Source organism: Glandiceps talaboti, chromosome 18 (genome assembly GCF_964340395.1).
Source record: "Glandiceps talaboti chromosome 18, keGlaTala1.1, whole genome shotgun sequence".
NCBI lineage: Eukaryota > Metazoa > Hemichordata > Enteropneusta > Spengelidae > Glandiceps > Glandiceps talaboti.
In genome coordinates this window covers 16156805-16178929 of record NC_135566.1, presented here as the reverse complement: position 1 = coordinate 16178929, position 22125 = coordinate 16156805, and the positions used below count along the sequence as shown (strand labels likewise).

At 36.1% G+C, this 22125-nt stretch overlaps 1 protein-coding gene across 1 annotated transcript; it reads right to left on the bottom strand.

Moving 5' to 3' along the window:
• Window positions 1–2184: 2184 nt before the first annotated feature.
• LOC144449167 (gametogenetin-binding protein 2-like) lies at window positions 2185–18210 on the bottom strand. The gene is made up of 13 exons (XM_078139654.1): window positions 17958–18210; window positions 14851–14943; window positions 14209–14318; window positions 12569–12715; window positions 11920–12018; window positions 11498–11608; window positions 11048–11251; window positions 9458–9632; window positions 8508–8762; window positions 7845–8112; window positions 6901–6998; window positions 6099–6203; window positions 2185–5496 (listed from the first exon to the last, which is right to left on the bottom strand). The coding sequence occupies exons 1-13, from the start codon at window positions 18045–18047 to the stop codon at window positions 5278–5280; spliced, it is 1974 nt and encodes a 657-aa protein (XP_077995780.1). The 5' UTR covers window positions 18048–18210; the 3' UTR covers window positions 2185–5277.
• Between the last annotated feature and the right edge of the window lie 3915 nt (window positions 18211–22125).

Here is a 22125-nt window from a genome sequence, read left to right as displayed (position 1 = left end):
CTTTATTCAGCCAAGGAAAATACGAGTGACCTAAGGGGCCCTCATCAATATGAGTTGCTAGAGGAGGAGTGGTGACAACCCCATTAGCAGTATGATAAAATGGAATCTGTATATGATCTCTGGTACCAAGGACTCAGTGCAGATACTTGAATGAAAAATGAAACTTGATCTGCGGATATTTGTTTCACTTTGTACATACAGGTCATGACATTACAGCATAACTTTGGTCTGAGACAGTTTTTGTATTTGCATAATTATTTACATTTTTTCCTTTTTGTATGGGCCTGGATTTGAACAATAAATAGACAAGCCTTCATAGTAATTGAGATGTAGCCATCAAACTGGTTTGTTGTATGGCCAAGTTCTTGTGCAAATAATTTAAATTTGAACTTGAACTTCAAGGTCAAAATTCAATGACTGACTAGAAAGCGTACCACATACAATCTGGGTGTACAAACTTACATGGGGTCTCTCGGTATAAAACTTCCAAAGTTATTGAATCTACTATTTGACCTTGAAGATGCAGGTCAAGGTCAAGCTTAGTGTCCAGCTGAAAGCTTAATTTTATAAATATAGATGCAGACATTTGAATGGTGTCTCTAGATTCAAAACTTCACAGATTAATTCGTAATTTGCACTTTGACCTTGAAGATGGTCAAGGTCAAATGTCAATGTACAAAAAGAAAATTTACTTTTGCTGATATGTAGACACTTGATTTGAGTCTCTGTGTATTCAACATCTTGAGTTATGCTAAGGAAGACAATTTGTGACTATTTGACCTTGACAATGTCGGTCAAGGTCAAAGCTTAAGGCCCCGTTGAAAATTTTAACATTGATAATTTGATGGAGTAGACACTTGAAGGTATCCGTATGCATCAAACTTTTGGATGAGACAAAATGTGTGAATCACAAATATGGTTTCCTTTTTACCACTAAAGAAAGGTCAAAGTCACATATGTATGACTGTTGTATTTAGTACCGAGTCAATGTTATAACATTGCAGCATGTTATACCAGTAAACAGAGTCATGCTAGGATCCACGCTCATGTGGTATTTATGTTTTGATAAGTAAGGCACTTGTATGTCTCTGTACGAACCTTGTCTCATTGCTTACTAAAAGCAAGCAAAATGCACCAGTGTATTTTTGCAGGTTGTATGTACTGACCAGTTGGTATGCACTATACTTGAATAGTCTGGTGATATTTTAGTGTATGCAGTCTGGTTGTGACATTGCAATGCATGTATTGTATTCATGTAGTCCCATTGATATATATACAGCATGTAGTCTGGTTGTGACATTGTAATGCATGTATTGTATTCATGTACTGTCCCATTGATATATACAGTATGTAGTCTGGTTGTGACATTGTAATGCATGTATTGTATTCATGTACTGTCCCATTGATATATACAGCATGTAGTCTGGTTGTGACATTGTAATGCATGTATTGTATTCATGTAGTGTCCCGTTGACATATACAGCATGCAGTCTGGTTGTGACATTGTAATGCATGTATTGTATTCATGTAGTCCCATTGATATATACAGTATGTAGTCTGGTTGTGACATTGTAATGCATGTATTGTATTCATGTAGTCCCATTGATATATATACAGCATGTAGTCTGGTTGTGACATTGTAATGCATGTATTGTATTCATGTACTGTCCCATTGATATATACAGCATGCAGTCTGGTTGTGACATTGTAATGCATGTATTGTATTCATATACAGGTCTGGTTGTGACATTGTAATGCATGTATTGTATTCATGTAGTGTTCCGTTGATATATACACATGTAGTCTGGTTGTGACATTGTAATGCATGTATTGTATTCATGTAGTGTCCCATTGATATATATACAGCATGTAAGTCTGGTTGTGACATTGTAATGCATGTATTGTATTCATGTAGTGTTCCATTGATATATATGCAGCATGTAGTCTGGTTGTGACATTGTAATGCATGTATTGTATTCATGTACTGTTCCACTGATATATATGCATGTAGTCTGGTTGTGAGATTGCAATGCATGGGTTACAGTTATGTCATGTCCAGGCATTGTCTGGTGATAGCATGTTAGTCATGTATTCTTGTAGTGTACTGGTGAAGACCATACAGGGTTAGATGGCAATACCAACAAATAAACAGAAGATGACACAACAAACTATTCTCATGTACATATTTTATTTGCATTCGATGATACATATGTATGAATTCTGTACTGCAAACATAGACATATCTAAGCATTCGTCATACAATACATTTTGAGCATAGAGGTATTTTGGGGTCAATCAGTAAATTTTCTTTTTTTTCTCACTTTAGGTGCGTAAACCACTTGGAAGACTACCCATCATGCACCGGGAGTATAGTGTACATTAATCTCATTTTCCATAGATTTCATTTTCATCTTGGTATGTATTTCACATTTCATTTTAACTGGATTTAACATTCGGCACATTTTTATTTGCAGTTCCCATGGAGACAACTCGGTATGGCCTCAGCAGAATTGCTGCATTTAAGATATTGACAGCATAAATTGAGCACACACATCCTTTGCACAGATGTAGGGGTTCTAAACAGCAGAAGTGGAGAAATATTTTGATGTCTTTTTAACTGTTTACCCCTAATGTGGAGAAGAACACTTTCAAAGAAACACAAAGTTTTTCAATCAATCACAACTCAGGGAAAGCCATATAATATGATCAGTGCCAAGGCAAATGATATGTCAAACAAACAAAATGGCCAAAATGAGTGTCCAGCTGGAAAAAAAAACCCACTGTAATTCACCAAGGCAACCTGCACTTGTTCAGTCTCATCATGATAAACAGCAGATCTGGAGATGTGCAACAAATGCAGCAGTCAAGTTGAAAACAAACTGCAGGGAAAGCAACAGGCAAACGACAGCTATATGTTAAGTTGCCGATATGGTGTGAAGTTCTCCTGGTATATCAGAAGAAGTTTGGTATAAATCCATATTCAGGTATGAATTTCATTGTCATTGTCATCTCTTTCTTTGCCTTACTGGTAAATGCAAAACTGTTCACAATGACAAGTTTTAGCTTTTGATATATTAGTGTATTCAGTATCTATATGCCAATTCTGTAGGTTTTAAAGCATTCAACGTGACAGTTGAATTAAATCTATGGGAAGACATACCCTTTAATAAAATAATTAGCTGCTACTGAATATTGAATGGTTTCACTCTTGCACATTTTCATACCCAGTTTGTAAAAACTATCACTATCACGCTGGCCAGATCACTTTCTACAAGCTAAAGACAGAGCCAACTAAAACTAATGACAAGCTGGTATGATAATACAAACACTTGGATGGTTCAGTTTACTTTGCAGCATTTTGTGCAGACTTCTACTGTACATTTTTTTTTTTTTTTTTGGGGGGGGATTTCTGTCTTCATTTGCTTGATTTCTCTGCTATCATCCATGTATGTAATCAATTACATGTATAAATAATAGCTCTAGTTGTGTCTGTCTTAGCTTGTTGACACTATTGTGCAAAGCAGTCGTAAATGAATATTACCTTGAAAATGATGACACCCACTTTATCCAATGTAAATGCTAAGTATGTACTGTTTAAGCGACGATGCCAACTATGTCAAACATAGTAATCTTGCATATTTAGAAACAACACAGTTCCTCCTTCAGACAGAGATTCATTGTTATTTGTGCTTCACGTTGCTTCCACTGTGACAGCAACGTGGTGAAGCACAATCATGAATTTTTCAGTGTACCTTCTTCACACCACCTCTGAATCGGTTATTACACTGGTAATTGAGTCTTTCGGTTTACTAAGATAGACACAAACTAAAATTCTTGTGGCAACATGTTGATACAACAGTGATAAGCTACTGAATGGACGTTGGTTTTGCAGAGTTTTGTTGACGGAGTTCCATGATACTCTTACTTACACACTTCTCTCTATATCCTTCCATGTTTTCAAATTGTTTCTCTGTATCCTCTAATTTTCTTATTCTGTGTCTATGCCTTTAGCTCTTTGGAGAACAGGTGCTTTATACATTCATTTATTACAATTCCACTGCAGTGTACTGTTTTGGGACTTCCAGTGTTTACACTATCTTGATCACAGGGTGATTAGAATCGCACAACAGAGGAACATCCATCACCCACTTGTGTAATCTACCACACTGACGACCAATATATTTAGTTTGCGCATATCTAAGCTTAGGAAACTGAAGTCTCAATTACCAGTCGGATCAATTTCAACCAGTTTTCCTTAGTAGTTTATGAATGAATGAATGAATGAAGGCAATGACCTTCACTCCATCACATTTGCTGTTTATCATGATGCCACTTTCCAATTGTAACCACCATTTGGTCTACTCTCTTACTCCTACATAAAAACATAAAATTTACATAACAGTGCTCCCTAACATCACACAAGGTAACCTAAAAGTTATTTTGAGACTGACGGATTAGTAACACATCATTAAAAAATCAGAGAGTGTGACTCTTTAAAAATAAAATTGATCATGCATCATTTGAGGAATATAATAAGCTCTCTTCCTGATCATTAGGATTTTAATATCTACACGCAACTGTCGCTCCAGACACTGGTAAATGCTTAGATCAAGACACTAGTAAATGAATGATATACAATCATTTCAGAATTATTAATAACAAATACAATAACAGGGCTCAACATTAACAGTTTTCTTTGGTAGTCCTAGTGGGCTACCAATTTCAGAAATTGGTAGCCCAAGGATGGTGACCTGTAGTCCTATATTCATGAACTGAAAACAGAGTTCCTCTATTGGAAATATGTGTATTAAAATACTTTTTTGTCTGTAAATCTTCCATCCTTTACATTTGTAAACCATCACATAATCAGTAGTAGCCTAAGTGGGCTACCAGCTAGAAATTATGGTAGCCCCATGACAAGAATTGGTAGTCTGTGGACACAGGAATACTGTTAATTTCGAGCCCTGAGCAAACAAACGTTAAACAGACAGGTGAATGTAAATACAGCCCAATAGTTCATTGAATGTTTTCAAAATTTAATTACAGGACAGAAGGACAGAGGTGATGATTAAATTAAACTCAAAAGAATGTACATCAAGCAGTATACGCTACTTCTAGCTGCAATGGTGGCCACTATTTTAAGTTGGGAGAATAGACCAAAAGGTGTTTGTTTTCAATCATTCCAAACCAATGCAGTACCAGGTACATTTGCTTTAACCCAAGTTTATTGATGATTTTAAAAAAAGAAGAAGAAGAAGGAGAAGGAGAAGCAGTAAATTAATCAAAGCCCAGTGAGCCAATGTGACCAGCAACATTGGTAATGGGTTTGAGAGTATCTGTTGAACTACTGTCACCATGCTGGTAAAGCTGGTCAAACCTCTGTTTTAGTTCCTCTCGCAGTTCCTTCCGCTGCATTGACACTTTACTCTGGTTGGCAAAGAACATCTGTTTCTCTTCCTCTGATATAAAATTCTCTTCATCTGAAGAACACGAGTCCTGCATTGTCAAAAAATATAATAAAAATATGACATTTTTTTTAAACAGTCGTACTAATCAAGCACTTACTTGCCATAACAAGAGTCTTGTTAGTTTAGTGTAGTAGTACTAGTATGTGTTTGTGTGTGTGTGTATTGAGTATTGTTGCTTTTAATGAACCAGCCCAAGGAAGATGAGCCAGCCACATTGAAACATCGCTCTATAAATTTGGGGATTGGAAGAAAGGCTGATGTCTCGAACTTGTACATGCTTCCAATCCTGAAAGACTTGTAATATACTTAGGTTCTGTGAGTCACACACTAAAAAGTCATATCAAATTTCATGTCATTTCCTGGGGTTTCTTGGAGCAAATTAAATCTATTCTCTATATATTCACAGACATTCTAGGAGTAACAGCCTGACTATAATGTATCCCCTGATGCAGAACATGTGTAATATTGATTAAACACATATAAGCTTGTATGGATTCTTATGAAGCTAGATGTTATCCTGTTTTGTATCTGGTCAAGCTAGATGTTATCCTGTTTTGTATCTGGTGAATAAACAATTCAATTCAATTCAATTCAATTCAATTCAATTCACTTCAATTCAAAGATGTCTACCTGAAGCATGTCTTCAAGTTTCGCTGTCCATCCCATAACTTTGTGGAGTTCTTTTTCATCTCGACACTGGCATATACGACATAGCCCTTTCCCTTGGTGACTGACCTGTGTATACATAAGACAAGGCAATTGCTTGTATGATTAGATGACAGGAACAGAGGGTACAATTAGTTAGCATTGTTTGATGATAGCATGATGTACATCCAGTTCTGATTCAAAGAAACCCTGACACCACAATAGACTAGTGTTTATCAGTCTAGTATAAGTTTACAGAGATCACAATCCTTGTGTTCATGTACTTGAAAAGTAAACTAATAAGAATTTTAGATCCAAATTTTGCCTTCCATATAACATGAATACATACAGCGCAACACACCTAGCAATCTACATACATTGACACACCTACTGACATCCATACTGGTACACTGCAACACATCAACTCACCTACACCTACTTATAAATCAGTCCGTTTAAATAGCTGTTAAATCCGACGTTTCGAATAAATATTCTTTTTCAAAGGAAAATCGACGAGATACAAAAATGTTAGGTTAAAACCTGAACATTTCTGAAAATAAACAATAATGTACTGACCTACATACACTGCCACACATCTACTGACCTACATACATTGTAACACTACTAACCAGAAGTACCTACATACATTGTAACACATCTACTCACATACAAAACATTGAAATTTGATTGATTGACACATCCACTACAATATACAATTCGTGAGTTGCCTTTGACATTGACCACAACAAATCCCTATAGTCCAATTCACATAAAAGGATGGACTTACCGACATATCTTTGTTCCATCTTTTCTTAGACTTCGACAAAACCATTCCATTCTGTACACCACTCTGACATTCAAGACACAAATCTTCCAATGCTCCTGCTGGAATGTCAATATACAAATAACCCATGACTAAACTACTGTCTGTGGGTGAAAGAGTTGACTTGATATACTTTTTCTGATGAGAATATTGATGACAAGTTACACTTGACAATAATTGACGACTTTTAAAGCTGCAACTGAACAAATTTTTTTGAAAATGTTTCATTGGATTCAATTAACTTACTTGTAACATCCCACACACTAAACAATACTGAATCACCTCTGGGTGAATGTATTTTTAACAGGACGGTGTATACATGATAAATCAAATCAAATTAACGATGATCATGATTTAAATCTGTTATTGCAATACTAATGGTTAAGTTTGACCACTGATTAACATAATCTCTGATTGTTGGTATTTTAACTTTGCTTTTAATAGACTGTAGTTGCCTGAAAGAAAACGATCAATTATGTGTGTATGTGTGTATGTGTGTATGTGTGTATGTGTGTATGTGTGTGTGTGTGTGTGGCATGCAGACTATACTTGCATGGGCTCATACTATTTTTAATATATAAACTGTAGCTTGCAAGCTTTCATTGCAGAGAAACTAAATGAAATCATGCCATTTCTTCATTCTATTTTTTACCTGGACTTTCTTATCCTTGACATACACCTTTTGCACAAATAAGATGCACGTCACTGTTTTCTCTATTATCTGAATGTTTTGAAATTTACATGAATGACTCTTACGATCTATGCAAATAAGGATTTTTATAGATCTCTGCTTTGAGAATCAAGTGTTCTGCCAAGATTGGGTATACTCTGTAATACATACACCATTAACAAGAAGCAAGATAACCTTGTGCCAAAGCGATACAAGTAAAGTCAATACACAGGCTCACCTGGCGGTTGACAATCTGACCCATCTCTGGAATGACTTTCAGAACTTGATTCACTACAATACCCTCCATCATTTGGACTATGACTACCTTCGTAACCGTTACTTAGAGATTTGCTACTATCACACTCACACACACTATCGCCATCACCGTTGCTGTTAAGCTGGGCTGAAGACGATCGGCTCTTACTCCTCCCATCACACTTTCGCCCCTCTTTGTTTGATGTACATGTATTACAACTGCTATCGTCGTTGTTGTCGTTGCTGTCAACCTGTAAAGGGAGTCATAATCCATGTCAGGACAGAGTTCTCTGCGGTGGTTGTAGAGACTCAAACATAATATTGATATAGCACTCGATCTGCACTGCTAGCTACACTGAAACATTTAACACAACTCAATTATCAAATCTGCAACTGAAATGACACTGATATGATTTTTAGCTAAGCTGAAGTCAATCATACTAAATAGACTTGAGTCACACATTAAGCAATTGTCCAACAAGTGCTCATTTTTTGACCCATTGAAGTTGGTTCATATTTGATTCTCAGAGTGCCAGAAACCAAAAACACTGCTCTGTTCATCAACACTACAACGCCACTTTATGCAGACCATTGATTATTGAATGGTCATCGTTTTATGCGAACGACTGTCCTTTTTTGTGTTTACCTGTTTACATGAAGGACTAATGTACTGTCCCAGTGGTTTGGAATCAGAACACTTAGGTTTACTTTTCCTGATTGGTTGCTTTTCGGGTAACACAACTGGTTCAATTTCCTCTGTGCTCTCCGTTTTACTCTTCTTTTTGGCTTTTTTCTTCTGCTTTTTCTGTTCTTTTCGTTGTTGCTTTGCTTTCTCAGCTTCTGTGATTTCATTGCACACCAGCTCCAGCATAGTAACTCCTTGTTTTTCTTCAATGGCAACCTTAGAGCAAACAAAACACCCTCTACATTATGCTTTGTTTTTTTTACAAAAAAAGATATGATAATATTCCTATTTGGCAACTTGTTCATCAGTTGTCTGGTTTAGCGTTACTAACTGAATGACTTCAATGCATGTGAGCTTACACAACACATAAGAGAACTTAGAACTTTCATACTAATCAATGGTGAAAAGGTAAACACTTTCTGACCTTGTCGTCCAACAGAAGACCCCCACAAGAGGACACCTGAACCCCTCCCCGACCTCATACACACACTGAGGAAGAAAACACTTCCTGACCTTGTCCTCAATTCCATACAGACCCTTGCAAGCGGTCGCCTGAACCTCTCCCCCCTCTCATACACACAGAGAGGAAGAAAACACCTAACCTTGTCCTCAAACTTCCCCACAGAAGACCATAGCAAGAAGGTGCCTGAACCCCTCCTCAGCCTCTCTCTCTCTCACACACACACACACACACACACACACACACACACAAACAGACAGACAGACAGACAGACACACATTTTTCTGAGCTTGAGCAAATATGCCTCCACAGCATTCACGTTTCTTCATGTAAACATATAGCTCCCATACTCTAGGTAGGAACCAAAAGCAACTGGGTTACATATGATATGGTTAGTATAATAATGTGGAAAGATGCCAATGTGTCAAGGTGGCTGTTGAGTATATCCTACCTCAAAACTCTTTTTCAAAGCATTGACACCAAGGTAGAACAACATTTGCCATGTTTGCTCCTCAGCACGTAGTTTTTGCCAGATACGATACAACCTTTCATACAGCTGAATACCCAGACATGTTAGAACTTCTTCCTGTGCAATGTCAATGGTTTTGGCATGTCTCTCTCGTCTCCTGAAAAAAGCAAAGCAAATATTATCCATTGTTTTAAAGTTCTCCTTCAGATTACTTCCAAGTTAGATTACAAAATGCAACAAACACCAACACCTGAGAGTAATTTATTCATGTGTTTTGTCTGAGATTTTGCTTCACTCAGTTTTTGCTAATCAAAACCCTATAGTGAGACATTTTACAGAACATTCAGTACCCTTTACCATAAATTATTAGAAAAACTAGTATGTGGTTTCTTGTGGATCACATTACAAGAACTATGACTCAACAATATATGCTTGCATTACCCTACATCACATTAGGCAACCATATCTATTTCAAGGCTATATCATCTGGGAACGGCAATGTGGAGGTGGATATCATGTTAAAATACATCTTGTTTTCAGGAGTGACCATATCTCATTCACTTCAATAAGGTGAATTATTACTATAAAGTGAATAATTTCAATTTGTACAAATGTATACCTGATCAAAGTTATACTTTTATAAATTCTGACCACAAAAATTTAGATTTCATCATTCTACATTAGATGAATTACAAATTGCTATGCTTCTTAGTTGTGAATCATAGCCTTGCATGCATGAATCATCATTCTTTACTATTGTCTTTGTTAACACATTACAACACTGGTAATCCAGACTTCGGTTTACTAAAACAGATGCAGACTAAATCTATTGATCTTCAATGTGGTAGATTACACAAGAGGATGATAGCGGTTCCTCTGTTGTGCGATTCTAATCACCCTGTGATCAAGATAGTGTAAATATTGGAAGTCCCAAAACGGCACTGCAAGTTTATGGAACTCTAAATAAACTAGTTTGCAGAGACACCTCCCTACTGAGACTATAATTAAACCAATGTCCATTCAATAGTTTATCACTGCTGTATCAACCTGTTACGACAATAGTTTCAGTTTGTGTCTATCTTAGTAAACTGAAGGCTCAATTGCCAGAGTAATAATACCAATCCCATGTTGATGTTACTGGGAAATGCTCAACTATAACATTTCATTATGCAACCATATATCAGCGGGCCAAAGTGCATGTTTAATTCAATTGCTACATGGTGAATATCATACTTGCTCTTGAAATGCCACTCTCAATTGCATCATATTGTATATCTTAACTGGTTCAGCTGTACTTATCAGCTATGAAATAAACTCTGTATCACATGGTTATTTCCTAAACAAGTAATACAGTTTTTATCACACAGTCTATTTCTATAACATGTGATAGTCTTTATCACAAGTCTATTTCTATAATATACAAGAAATTTATTATCACATGGTCCAATTCTAAAACTTGCAAGAAAGTATTCATCGCGTAGTCTATTTCTCAAACATGCAGTAAAGTTTTTATCACATGGTCTATTTCTTAAACATGCAGTAAACCCTGTATTACATGCAACTCATTCTTACCCGCCATTAAGATCTGGTTCAGCTCTACTTATCAACTGCGCAATAAACTCTGTATCACATAGGACGTGGACATGTCTTTCCTGTGGACAACATCGCAACCCTTCATACAGTGTTGGACAGTAACCTTTCTCTTGACAGCTATCGACCTCACCAATTAAGATGTTGTATGCCCTCATCACTTTGGATTTACACTCACAACAGAACCTGGTGAAGAAATGAAGAATCCGTCAATAACCTGTTGCTCTGACAATCAGTGACCACAATCACACAATACAACTCCACACACAAGTTTTTAAATGTACAACACTGACCTGTTGCCATGACAATCTGCGACTACATCCATACTCCACACATGTTGCTATTTAAATGTACCTCACTTACAGTATGTAAAAATATATATTTCTGGATAACACAAAAGGCTACACTGTTACAGAGAGCACTTTAGCATACCTATGTTTACGGAGATAGACTTCTGTTGTTTCCAAAAGTGCATCTGCTTCTATAACAGTAACTTCATCTCGACATTCTTGAGAGAGGACATCCCATACATCTATCCAACTCCTGAAAACAAATAAAACATTATATGAATGACAAACTGGCATGTCAAATTGTATTCCATACTTCGTTTTACCTATACCATTGACAATAACTATCCTGAAAACAGGGTACAAGCGCCATTAAGTTTACATTTCTAAGTTTCTAAATCTCATCTCCGTTTGTATTTTTGATGTTGTACACTGAGATTTTCTGTCAATTGCCTACTTCATTTTTAATCAAACCTAGGAGACTCTGGGCAGATTTGAACCCAGACTGCAATGGTTAGAGGCACATGAGCTACCACCTGCTCGGTCACTGACAATCCCAATACGTACCCTATCAGTTTGGTCTTCTGTGTGTCTATTGAATGTAACATGCATCTCTTGTTTTTCTTCATTTTCGGTATGTTGTCCATCATTGTGCCCAACTGTAACCTGTCACAGGGGAAAAGAATACACACAGTAGTCAGAATTGTGTGAACACTTGTATAATCACCAAAAAATGTTCAACAGCTTGGTAGATCACATGATTTACAAAAGGTTATAACGCAAAAGCAGTTCAAAATTTTTAGCATTGTGCTTTCGATCTGTCTTGGTTGACATTCCTCATCTGAATGACAAATTCCATAGTTACAGCTGACCACTAGGTGGTAGTTGGATCAGTCGATTGCAGATGTTAGATCAGCTGTAACTATGGAATTTGTCATTCTGATGAGGATCGTCGACTGAAAACTAAATCCTAAAAAACTTTGAACTGCTTGTGTATCATAACTTTATAAATCACTCGTATAATTACAAATTTATCATAAAGAATTAAATTTTGAATTTGGATTGCCAAGAAATTCCTGCCTTATATACTAACCACTCAGAAAAAACAAAAATGTGGGTTTCGTTGAATATGTATCACAAATAATTATCAAAAGACAAACTTCATACTTCCTCTTTTCATATCTGATAAATATTCACATTTCAATTCAATACTTACCCTCGTATGTAGAATAGATTATAGATAGCGTTTGCATCAAATAGCGTTTCATGTACTATTGACAATACAGCGTTTGGTGCCACTACGAGTGGTTCTAACGCCCTCTGATGACCAGACTTGACCAACTGATGAAACATACGTTCAACACTGTTGCAAATAAAAAAGACAATACTTGTGAATATTGCAACACATGAAACTGAATGAAAAACACAATTCCATTATCTCTGTATTTCCCCCACTTTCATGCATTTGAATCATTACGGTGCTTCCAATCAAAGTATGAACGACAAACTACTGAAACATATTGATACATCACCAAAATGCATTTGTGTCTTTGTACAAAATTCAGTAGGGTCAGATCAAAGATGTGCTGCAACTGTGAGCGTCATTGCTGATAACTTCAATTATAACAAATTTTCAAATTTGGCACCTCTTACAATTACCGAGGTTTGTTGTCTGATACACCACTCTGTACATCTAGCCATGATAGATTGGGTTTATTTTCAACAATGAACATTGTGCACGACTGTGTTTTGCGGCATTATCAAAGTACACTGTTATATGGCAATGTTGTGACTATACAGTGTAGCTAAATCTATGTCAATGCATCAGGGCAAGTTCAGTAATGTATTCAATATGTTGCAATACTTCATTGTTCATACTTCGTACATAACTGGAAGCACTGTAATCTGAAGTAGATTATGAATGTCTCATATTGGATAAATATACAATCCAAACAAATCTTCATACCATTTTCTTCTTTAGTTATTTTACACATTACAGTTACACAACTTAAGAATTATATAAACTATAAATAATGTTTGTGCATAAAAACGACAAACTAAAATAATGTAGGATAATATAAAAGTCCTGTAAGAATTTCAAAGTGCTCAGTGTTCCTCCTGATGATTACAAATCTTGTTGATGTAATGCTATGTGGGCCTGTACAACTCAAATTAAACTGCCCTTTTAGAACTATGACACACAGGAGTACAAGACTTGACCCTTACACTGTACTATACACTAGTACAAATACTCAAGTGTGTTTATAACTAATATTGGGAACCCCAGTAACAGAAAGTGAGAAAGGGGTAAAAGTTGCACTGTGTCTCACACAATTTACCATAATTGGGAACCTCGGTTATTTTGACACCATTAGAATATTGTGTCAATGAACTAATATGATGTACACAAGTAAACTAATGTTCCAAAGTCACAAAGGTAATTAGTGACTGATATTTTGACTAAACATAGGATGACAGACTTCAGTACATGTGACCTTCCTGACAGAAGGGCCTACTCAGGTGAAAGAACTAAATACATGATGTTTACTTTGTTGTACAAGTAAGTTGGACTGGGTTTGAAAGCGAAACAAGTCTGTTTATCTTTGGTTTAAAATAGCTTTATTTTCCAACGTTTCAGCCTTACACAGATGGCTTTCTTCATGGAATCTATAAATGAATGAAGTTGGACGGAAACTTTAATGTCCTACAAGGGTGTCCCTCTGTTTGTGACTGGCACAACTCTTGTGATAAGACACACAGAAGTCACCAAACACAGTTACTCTCGAAACACACACAGACACACAGACACAGACACAGACAGACAGACACAAACACACACACATACACTAAACTTACCTCCTCCTACACCCAACACAAGGCACCATTTGAGACAATGTATTGAAAAGCTCTTTACTTGTCACCATCATTGCCACAGCTAGTTCATCTTTATTCAGTAGTTCAAATTTCTGTCAAGATATCCAAGACAATAATTATTTTTATTACATATGTACCAGAGATTACTTACATTGGTACACACACATACTAGTGGTATTTACACTTCAGTACAATATAGAAAACATTATTGCATACCTATATGCAAATGATGGCACAACCATTTCGTACATGAAAGAATGCGATTGTACAGTATCACTTTTATGGAATTTTGCTGTTCAGGCTAAACATATAAGAACAGAACTCCATGCTGTGTGAATGCCAGTATGGGACTAATTGCACTCTTGTGTTTACAGTGGTTTCTGCTGTATTTTCACTCGCTATGGTTATGAAAGTACGGCTCACAGAACACTGCAAGCACTCGTGCAACCCCCCAGCCCCCACCCCGTGTTGCAGATGGACAATTGCACAGAAATGCCATTTTCAATATTTTTCAATAAAGACCAAGATCCAGTAAATCAAAGAAATTGAGAGAGAGGAAATAGTCATTTCAGTTCAGCCTGCAATAGCCAGACTATTCACAGTGAATTGTATTGTTGACATTACCTGTACAAATCTTTCCAACTCTGCAGGTTTCACACGTAAGCATCTTCCATGATCACATCCCAGGAAATCAGAGTCTGTAAACTCCATCACCATCTAGTAACAAAAACAGGAAACGTACATGTATGGTAACCATAGTAACCATTTGTGAAATGTACATGACTGTACAAATGTATGGTAACACTTGTGCTATAACTGTAATAATAGTATAGCTTGAACGAAACTAAACCTATTTCATAACTGAACTGCAAAATTAATTTCCTTTCATTCAAGCATAAACAATTATCATCGCTGTTTAAATTTTTCAGGTAAATGAGTGGTTCATAGTCAAAAAAATGGTGGTGAACTGAGATCATTTGAACTTGTTCCATTCTCAGTGTATGCTTTAAGTGTTCTTGCATAGCAGTCACAATAGATTTATTGACTGGAAATGCTGCAAGTGCAGAATCTCATATTTACAGTTTTCTGAAGATGAACTTACTAGCATTAGAAAAGGAGTCAACAAGAACAGAACAAGATAAAAAAAGGGCACAATAGTGAATTTTTTACAGAATTACTGAATGGGGTGTGAGGATGACCACCCTGTGGTTGAGTAAAATCACACAGAACTGTGCACGTTACAGTATAATATTTATGCAGGTACATGCATATGTACATTATATAACTTGTCAATATGTTGTTATATTGTAATACCCTCCATATACATTTCCTGACGGTGGTGACCAACATTTTATGCCAGTGAATATGACATCATTAGTCATTAAGTTTTGCGATGATACATGTACATGTATGCATATTGATGACTGATGACATCACTTTGCTGTGAACATCACAAAATCATAATGGTCAAAACCACATGTATTGACAAATCAAGGAAATGGATGATGTATGTTACAATGATAATAGGTTTCCTGTTCTTAGTCAGGCAACATCATATGTGAGTTCCCCTTGCAATTGGTCACCCAAAACATTGTGTTACGGTACCCCAACTTCTTTCTTTTTGCAGGGACCCACAACTCCCCAAGGATAGAGCTGGATGATTTAATCTGAGTCAACATCTATGATGCATAGTACATGTATGTCTCATAGTCAAAATCTCAACTTCAAAAGCTGATCGATGAATTCAGTCTAACTAATCTGATGAAGTATTGTATCACAGCCAAAAACATTAAAGTGGATGAGGACTGGGTATTTATTTTGGATTTTTAACTTTACAAAACAATTTTATCATGGCTTCCTACTTGAAATATCAATGTGAAAGGACACATGCCAAGTCCTTGTTTGTCACTCAATAAATTGTAAAACATCAATCAATGTATAAAATGCTTGTTATTATACATACGTACAATAACAAACTTTTTACATAATTTTTTAGCTTTTTTGTAATGTATTGAGTTTCAAACACAGACTTTGTCCATGTTATTTCACATTCATTTGTCAAGTACATGTAGGAAACCATAATAAAATTGTTTTATAAATTAGAAATCCAATCCTCATCCATATGGCCACTTTAACATACTGTATACATATTAATTAATGTAAATGTGGTAGCTGTTAAAATGTATCAGTGTTACAGACCCCTCCCTCCCTCCCCCTCTCTAAGTCGTATTTTCACTGTGTTTATCACAGATAAATTCATCTTATTGTACAAGAAACCCTGTCAAATTAATAGTCAATCTGATGTCTGATCTGTATGATGTATACATGTACCTTGTGACTGGTGATACAGTACCCATTCAATAGAAATAATCATAGCAAGATGATATTGGGATGGGGAAGTAATCAGTAATCCATTACCAATGCAATAACTTAATGTAATACATGTACTTTTATCAATTTACTGGTGGGCATCTGTGTCAATTGATACAACAAATTTTTCCACAAAGGAAGTCTGTTAACAACACTGTACATCTTTTGTGTTATCTCATTATCTTAGTTTGGGTGTCATGACGTATCTTTTGATCATATTGTATCATATCGTTTCGTATCGTATTGCAAATAGACGGAAGCAATTTAGATCTGAACAGCAAAGTTGGGTGCATTTTTCTGCTAAAGTACACCTTACCTGCCAAAAAATCGCCAACATATATTACAGAGCCTTCAAGACCCAAGAAGTGTTCAGAGGTACCCCAATTCCGTCAAAATTGGCAAATGTAGTAAAGCATGCAGCGTTTTGAACGTGCAGTATGCTGACTTTTCACTCACGTTTTCAATGTGATCTCGTCTATTTGCGTTTACGTTACAGGAATTGTAGCTTTTGCTTGCAGTTAAACATCGGAACAAAAAAAGCACAAAAACAGAAAAAAATTCAAAATCACAGCAAATGCTACAATTACTGCAGCTACCTTACCATAAATATTTCGGGATAATTAAAAGTGAAACATGCTGGTTCATGTAATTACCTTGACCTTACAAGTAACAACAAAGTGGTCAATCACACATTCATGTTAATAGGGTAAACAAACTGTCAATGCCCAAAGTGTCACTTCCTGGTGTGATTCTTTTCAATATTGAATTAACTTGTATGGATGATGTTAGTAATTGTGTTACTTTAATTTGTGTCAAGTTTCTCAAATGTAAACAAATGTCTAATGCATCCTATGGTGAGTTTTTGCTTTCTTGTATTAAGCATCTTATCATGCTTAAGATAAAATTGCATGCAAAATTATAAATGACATATATTGCTATTAGCCACTGCATCCTACATGATGCAAATATTGCAACATGTAGTAACATCCTCATAGTCATACTTCTAAACCATACAAAAGCTGCATCAACATTCTTTAATTAGCACTGTTCTTGCTAATGATGTGAGAATATTTACCAAGTGTGACACGTTTGTATGGCATAAAATGTTAAGCTATTCATTTCACACGATTTCAAGGTCGTGTTTTGGCTTGACTCGTACAGACACGACCAACGCCTCCCTGTTCACCTTCAGTCAGATTTCGAATTTATTTACATGCTAAATCTTTTCGCGTCATTTGCCAAAACTGATCAAAATGCCCTTTTTCTGACAATTTCTACAATATGGTATAAATCTTACTATATGCACCCATAATGTAATGACATACAGGAAGTGCAACAACCCACTAAGTTCGTTTACTTACCGTCAAACTATCGTCAATAGTTAGTGGAATTTGCCTGCCCTGGAACGGGAACTTCTCCTCCCTTTGGCAGACTGCAACCAACTTGGCCATATTTTTAAGAGGTTTATAACCGTTATGTCACACACAACAAGGACTTTGACAAGTTATGTATTCGTTTGTTGTACAACAAAAGCAACGTGAGTGTGTTTCCAGGGAAATTTTACGTTGATACTTCCAATATTCCACGTCGTCGGCTCGCGCCTGGACTTGAACTGAGGGATTCGACCGAGTCACAAACGCAAAAAGAAAAATACTAACCCTACGCATAAAACTAGTTCGATACGAACCATTCAAAACTACGACTCCGTTTGCTTTAAATCACAAACTTTTTGATAATTTACTTATATATATATTTTTGAAAATGAAAAACGACACATATGATCACTTATGTTGAGTTTTAACAATAATCGATTAATTTGCGGAACAATTTATTTGTTGATAAAGGGTTATAAATCCAATATGGCGAAATCGAATTTTTGCACTCAGCACGCTAAATTCGTTTGTTTTCTATCCATTTTCTCAAGTAAAAGTTTCTTGTTTTGGTCACGTTGTTTTGATTTAAAGTTATAAATGTAGGTGTGCACAATTTATTTTGAACGATCCATATCCGCGGAGACCAAGAAATCGGCAACATGAATATTGAATAAAAGAACAACAAATAGTTCCACTTTGCATAATTATCTTAGGGAGTGTCCAGATTTTACCTCGGGGAGGGGGGGGGGGGGTTTCGGGGGGGGGGGTCAATTTTTTTCAGCAAAAATTAGGGAGTGTGGGAGGCTAAAAACAAAATTCACAATTTTCTAGGGGTCATGGAAAATACATACATACATACATACATACATACATACATACATACATACATACATACATACATACATACATACATACATACATACATACATACATACATACATACATACATACATACATACATACATACATACATACATACATACATACATACATACATACATACATACATACTTGCATGTACATTGTGTATGTATAGTGTGACTTTTTTTTAAAAAAAACATCCTTTAGAGATACAAAGTATACCATTCTTTATTCCACGTATTCGTTCTCAATTATTTCTGTAAATAATGAATTCTCTACAATGGTAACGTATTGTACGCACTGATACACTACACTGTATAATGGTAACATATTGTACCACAGGGAGCTCTGGCTCAGTTAGTTTTGTTTACAAATACAAACAAACAAACAAATAAGTAAACAAACAAACAAACAAACAAACCACGAATAAGTAAACAAACAAACAAACAAACAAACAAACAAACAAGCAAATAAATAAATAAATAACCAACGAACAAACCGACACTACCCCCCCCCCCCCCCTTCACCCCACAATGGTCACATCTGGAATTTTAAATTATTTTATAATTATGAAAAATGACAGGATTCATTCAATGTACTAAGTCACGTGCACGCCACGTGCACGTCACGTCAGCACTCTTAGTGGTTTGATTGATGGTATGCAGTACGTACTTCGGTTTGATACAGCATCTGGCAACTGTTAGTACAATCTGATTAAAATCCGATGTAGATGTCGGCTAATCGTTCATTGCTATTTTACCTTCGTTATTTTGCCTGAATTGACCTTCTTGGTACATGTTTACATTTTTTAGCCTGATCGCCTCCTCTACATCTGAACTACATCGGATTTTAATCAGATTGCAGTTAGTATAAACCTTTGACAAGAAACTTTTAAAAGTAAAGGTGCCGCCACACATGTAATACCTGGGAATTTGACATTTGTAGCTCGTTTCTGCACTTGCACAACATTTTTTTTAGCTCATACACTGGAAACAAATTCTTTTTTTCTGTCTTGAGTTGGTCAGCATATTTTTATTCCCTACTTTTGGTTGGCAACAATTTCCCCCCAGAAAATCCTCCAGCCCCCCTCCCCGAAATCAAATGGTGAACCCTTAACATATATTTCAAGTTTCGCCTTTTTTGTTAGCGTGCCCCTCCCGCGATTAATCGATTTTTAGAATACAGGCTTACTTGTCGGCTCATGGAATTCTTTACAGTAATTTGAAGGTAGTAGCAGTAGTAGCGGAACGGACAGAACATGCGCAGAGTGTCGACCAACAAAAATCTTTAGTGGAGTTGTCGCCCAAAGCAAATCTTATATATCTTTACACAAATTGTCCGCCTATCATAGAAATGTTTTATACAATATACCGTCCAGTGACTCGGAAAATCTTTAGAGTGTGCAAATTGTTGCCAATGATAATTTTTTACAGTACACAATTCAAGTTGTCGGCTAATGGACAGTACTAGTAGACAAAATATCGACCAATCTTAAATCAGAGTCCAAATTGTTGGCCAATGAAATCTTTCAGAGTCCTAATTGTTGGCCGATGAAAATCTTTCAGAGTACAAATTGTTGGCCAATGAAAATCTTTCAGAGTACAAAGTGTTGGCAAATGAATCTTTCAGAGATCTAAAGTACAAATTGTTGGCCAATGAAAATCATTCAGCGTGTACAAATTGTTGGCCCGTTGAATGAAAATCTTTCAGAGCGTACAAATTGTTGACCAATGAAAATCTTTCAGAGCGTACATTTTGTCTGCCAATGAAAATCATTCAGAGAGTACAACAAATTGTTGGCCAATGAAAATCTTTCAGAGTACAAATTGTTGGCCAATGACATTTTTTCAGAGCGTACACATTGTCGGCCAAAGAAGGTCGATCGTTCAGCTGCAGAGATCTCGAGATTAAAACACTTTGAATACTTTCAGTAGGTACTGTAGAAAAGAGTTCCATCTCTTTATTACAGCTTGTGTGATATTTTCTTGACCCCCCCCCCGATTCATTTTGAAAGTGGCTGATATTTTTACCAACATGACAAATTAATGAATATATTTCAAAACCACGATGGAAAAGGACACAAATCTTTGCAAAGTGAAGTTACAGTGTGGTTTTGCACAAATGTATCCATAGTTGCATTACTTGTGTACATATCCTTAAAAAACTGCTCATTTATTAATATACTCCAGTGGGATTTTAATATTTGTCTATGTATATTATTCTAGGCTGTGATTGACCTCTGTGCATACACCTAGTAATAAGTCAGAGATCGATCTCTGCACATACCACAGGGGGCAGCGAGCATGTAACTGATTGATCGATCGATCAATCGGTTGATTTATTGATTGATTGATTTATTATATGGTTGAATGATTGAATGATCAATTTCTGTGGTGCAATATAACTTATTTTGTTTGTGATATTGATCAATTCACTCATTGAGTTTTAATAAAACTATTTCTTTTTCTTTCCCTGGTTACTTTGCTCTCAGCTATATCTCAGACCACTAGCAGTCTGAGGCTGTATGTAATTCTCCCTTTGCTTTATTGACTAAATAAAGACGCCTTGTCTATTCTTCTAAATTAAAACATTCCTAATCTTATAATTGGCAAGAGATCACTTACATTAACAGTTTGCTTTATCTCTCATCTGTAGGGAAACTAGTTAATGCATGATCGAATGTTTGTCCAGTGTGATAATCTGTGGCAGGATATAAGGAATGAGACTTAAGTTTGAGCATTTGCAGCAACCTGACTTATTTCTGAAAGGCTAATCCATTTGTTTTTTTCCCCAAGAGTCAACTGATTACTCTGGATCAGGACAATGCAGTTCACTTTTAACACAATCCAATGATGAAATTAGAAAAACTAAATTCATATTCTTCAACTCTGCATTTCATTACACATATGCAAGTATATACATGCAAACACACACACACACACACACACACACACACACACACACACACACACACACACACACACACACAAACAAACATACACACGCACACACACACACACTTGCTTCCATGCATGCACAAGCACATATGCAAAAGATATGCACACACAAACACACACACACACACACACACACATACATAAACACACATGAATCCATGCATGCACACACACACACACACACACGCACACACAAATATATGCACACATCCCCCCCCCACATACACACATATACCCACACACACATAAACAGACAGACACAAGCACAGAAAGATATAAGAAAGCAAAACAAGACAACTTAATTGTTTAGATGATGAAAGTTTACATCACAAATTCAA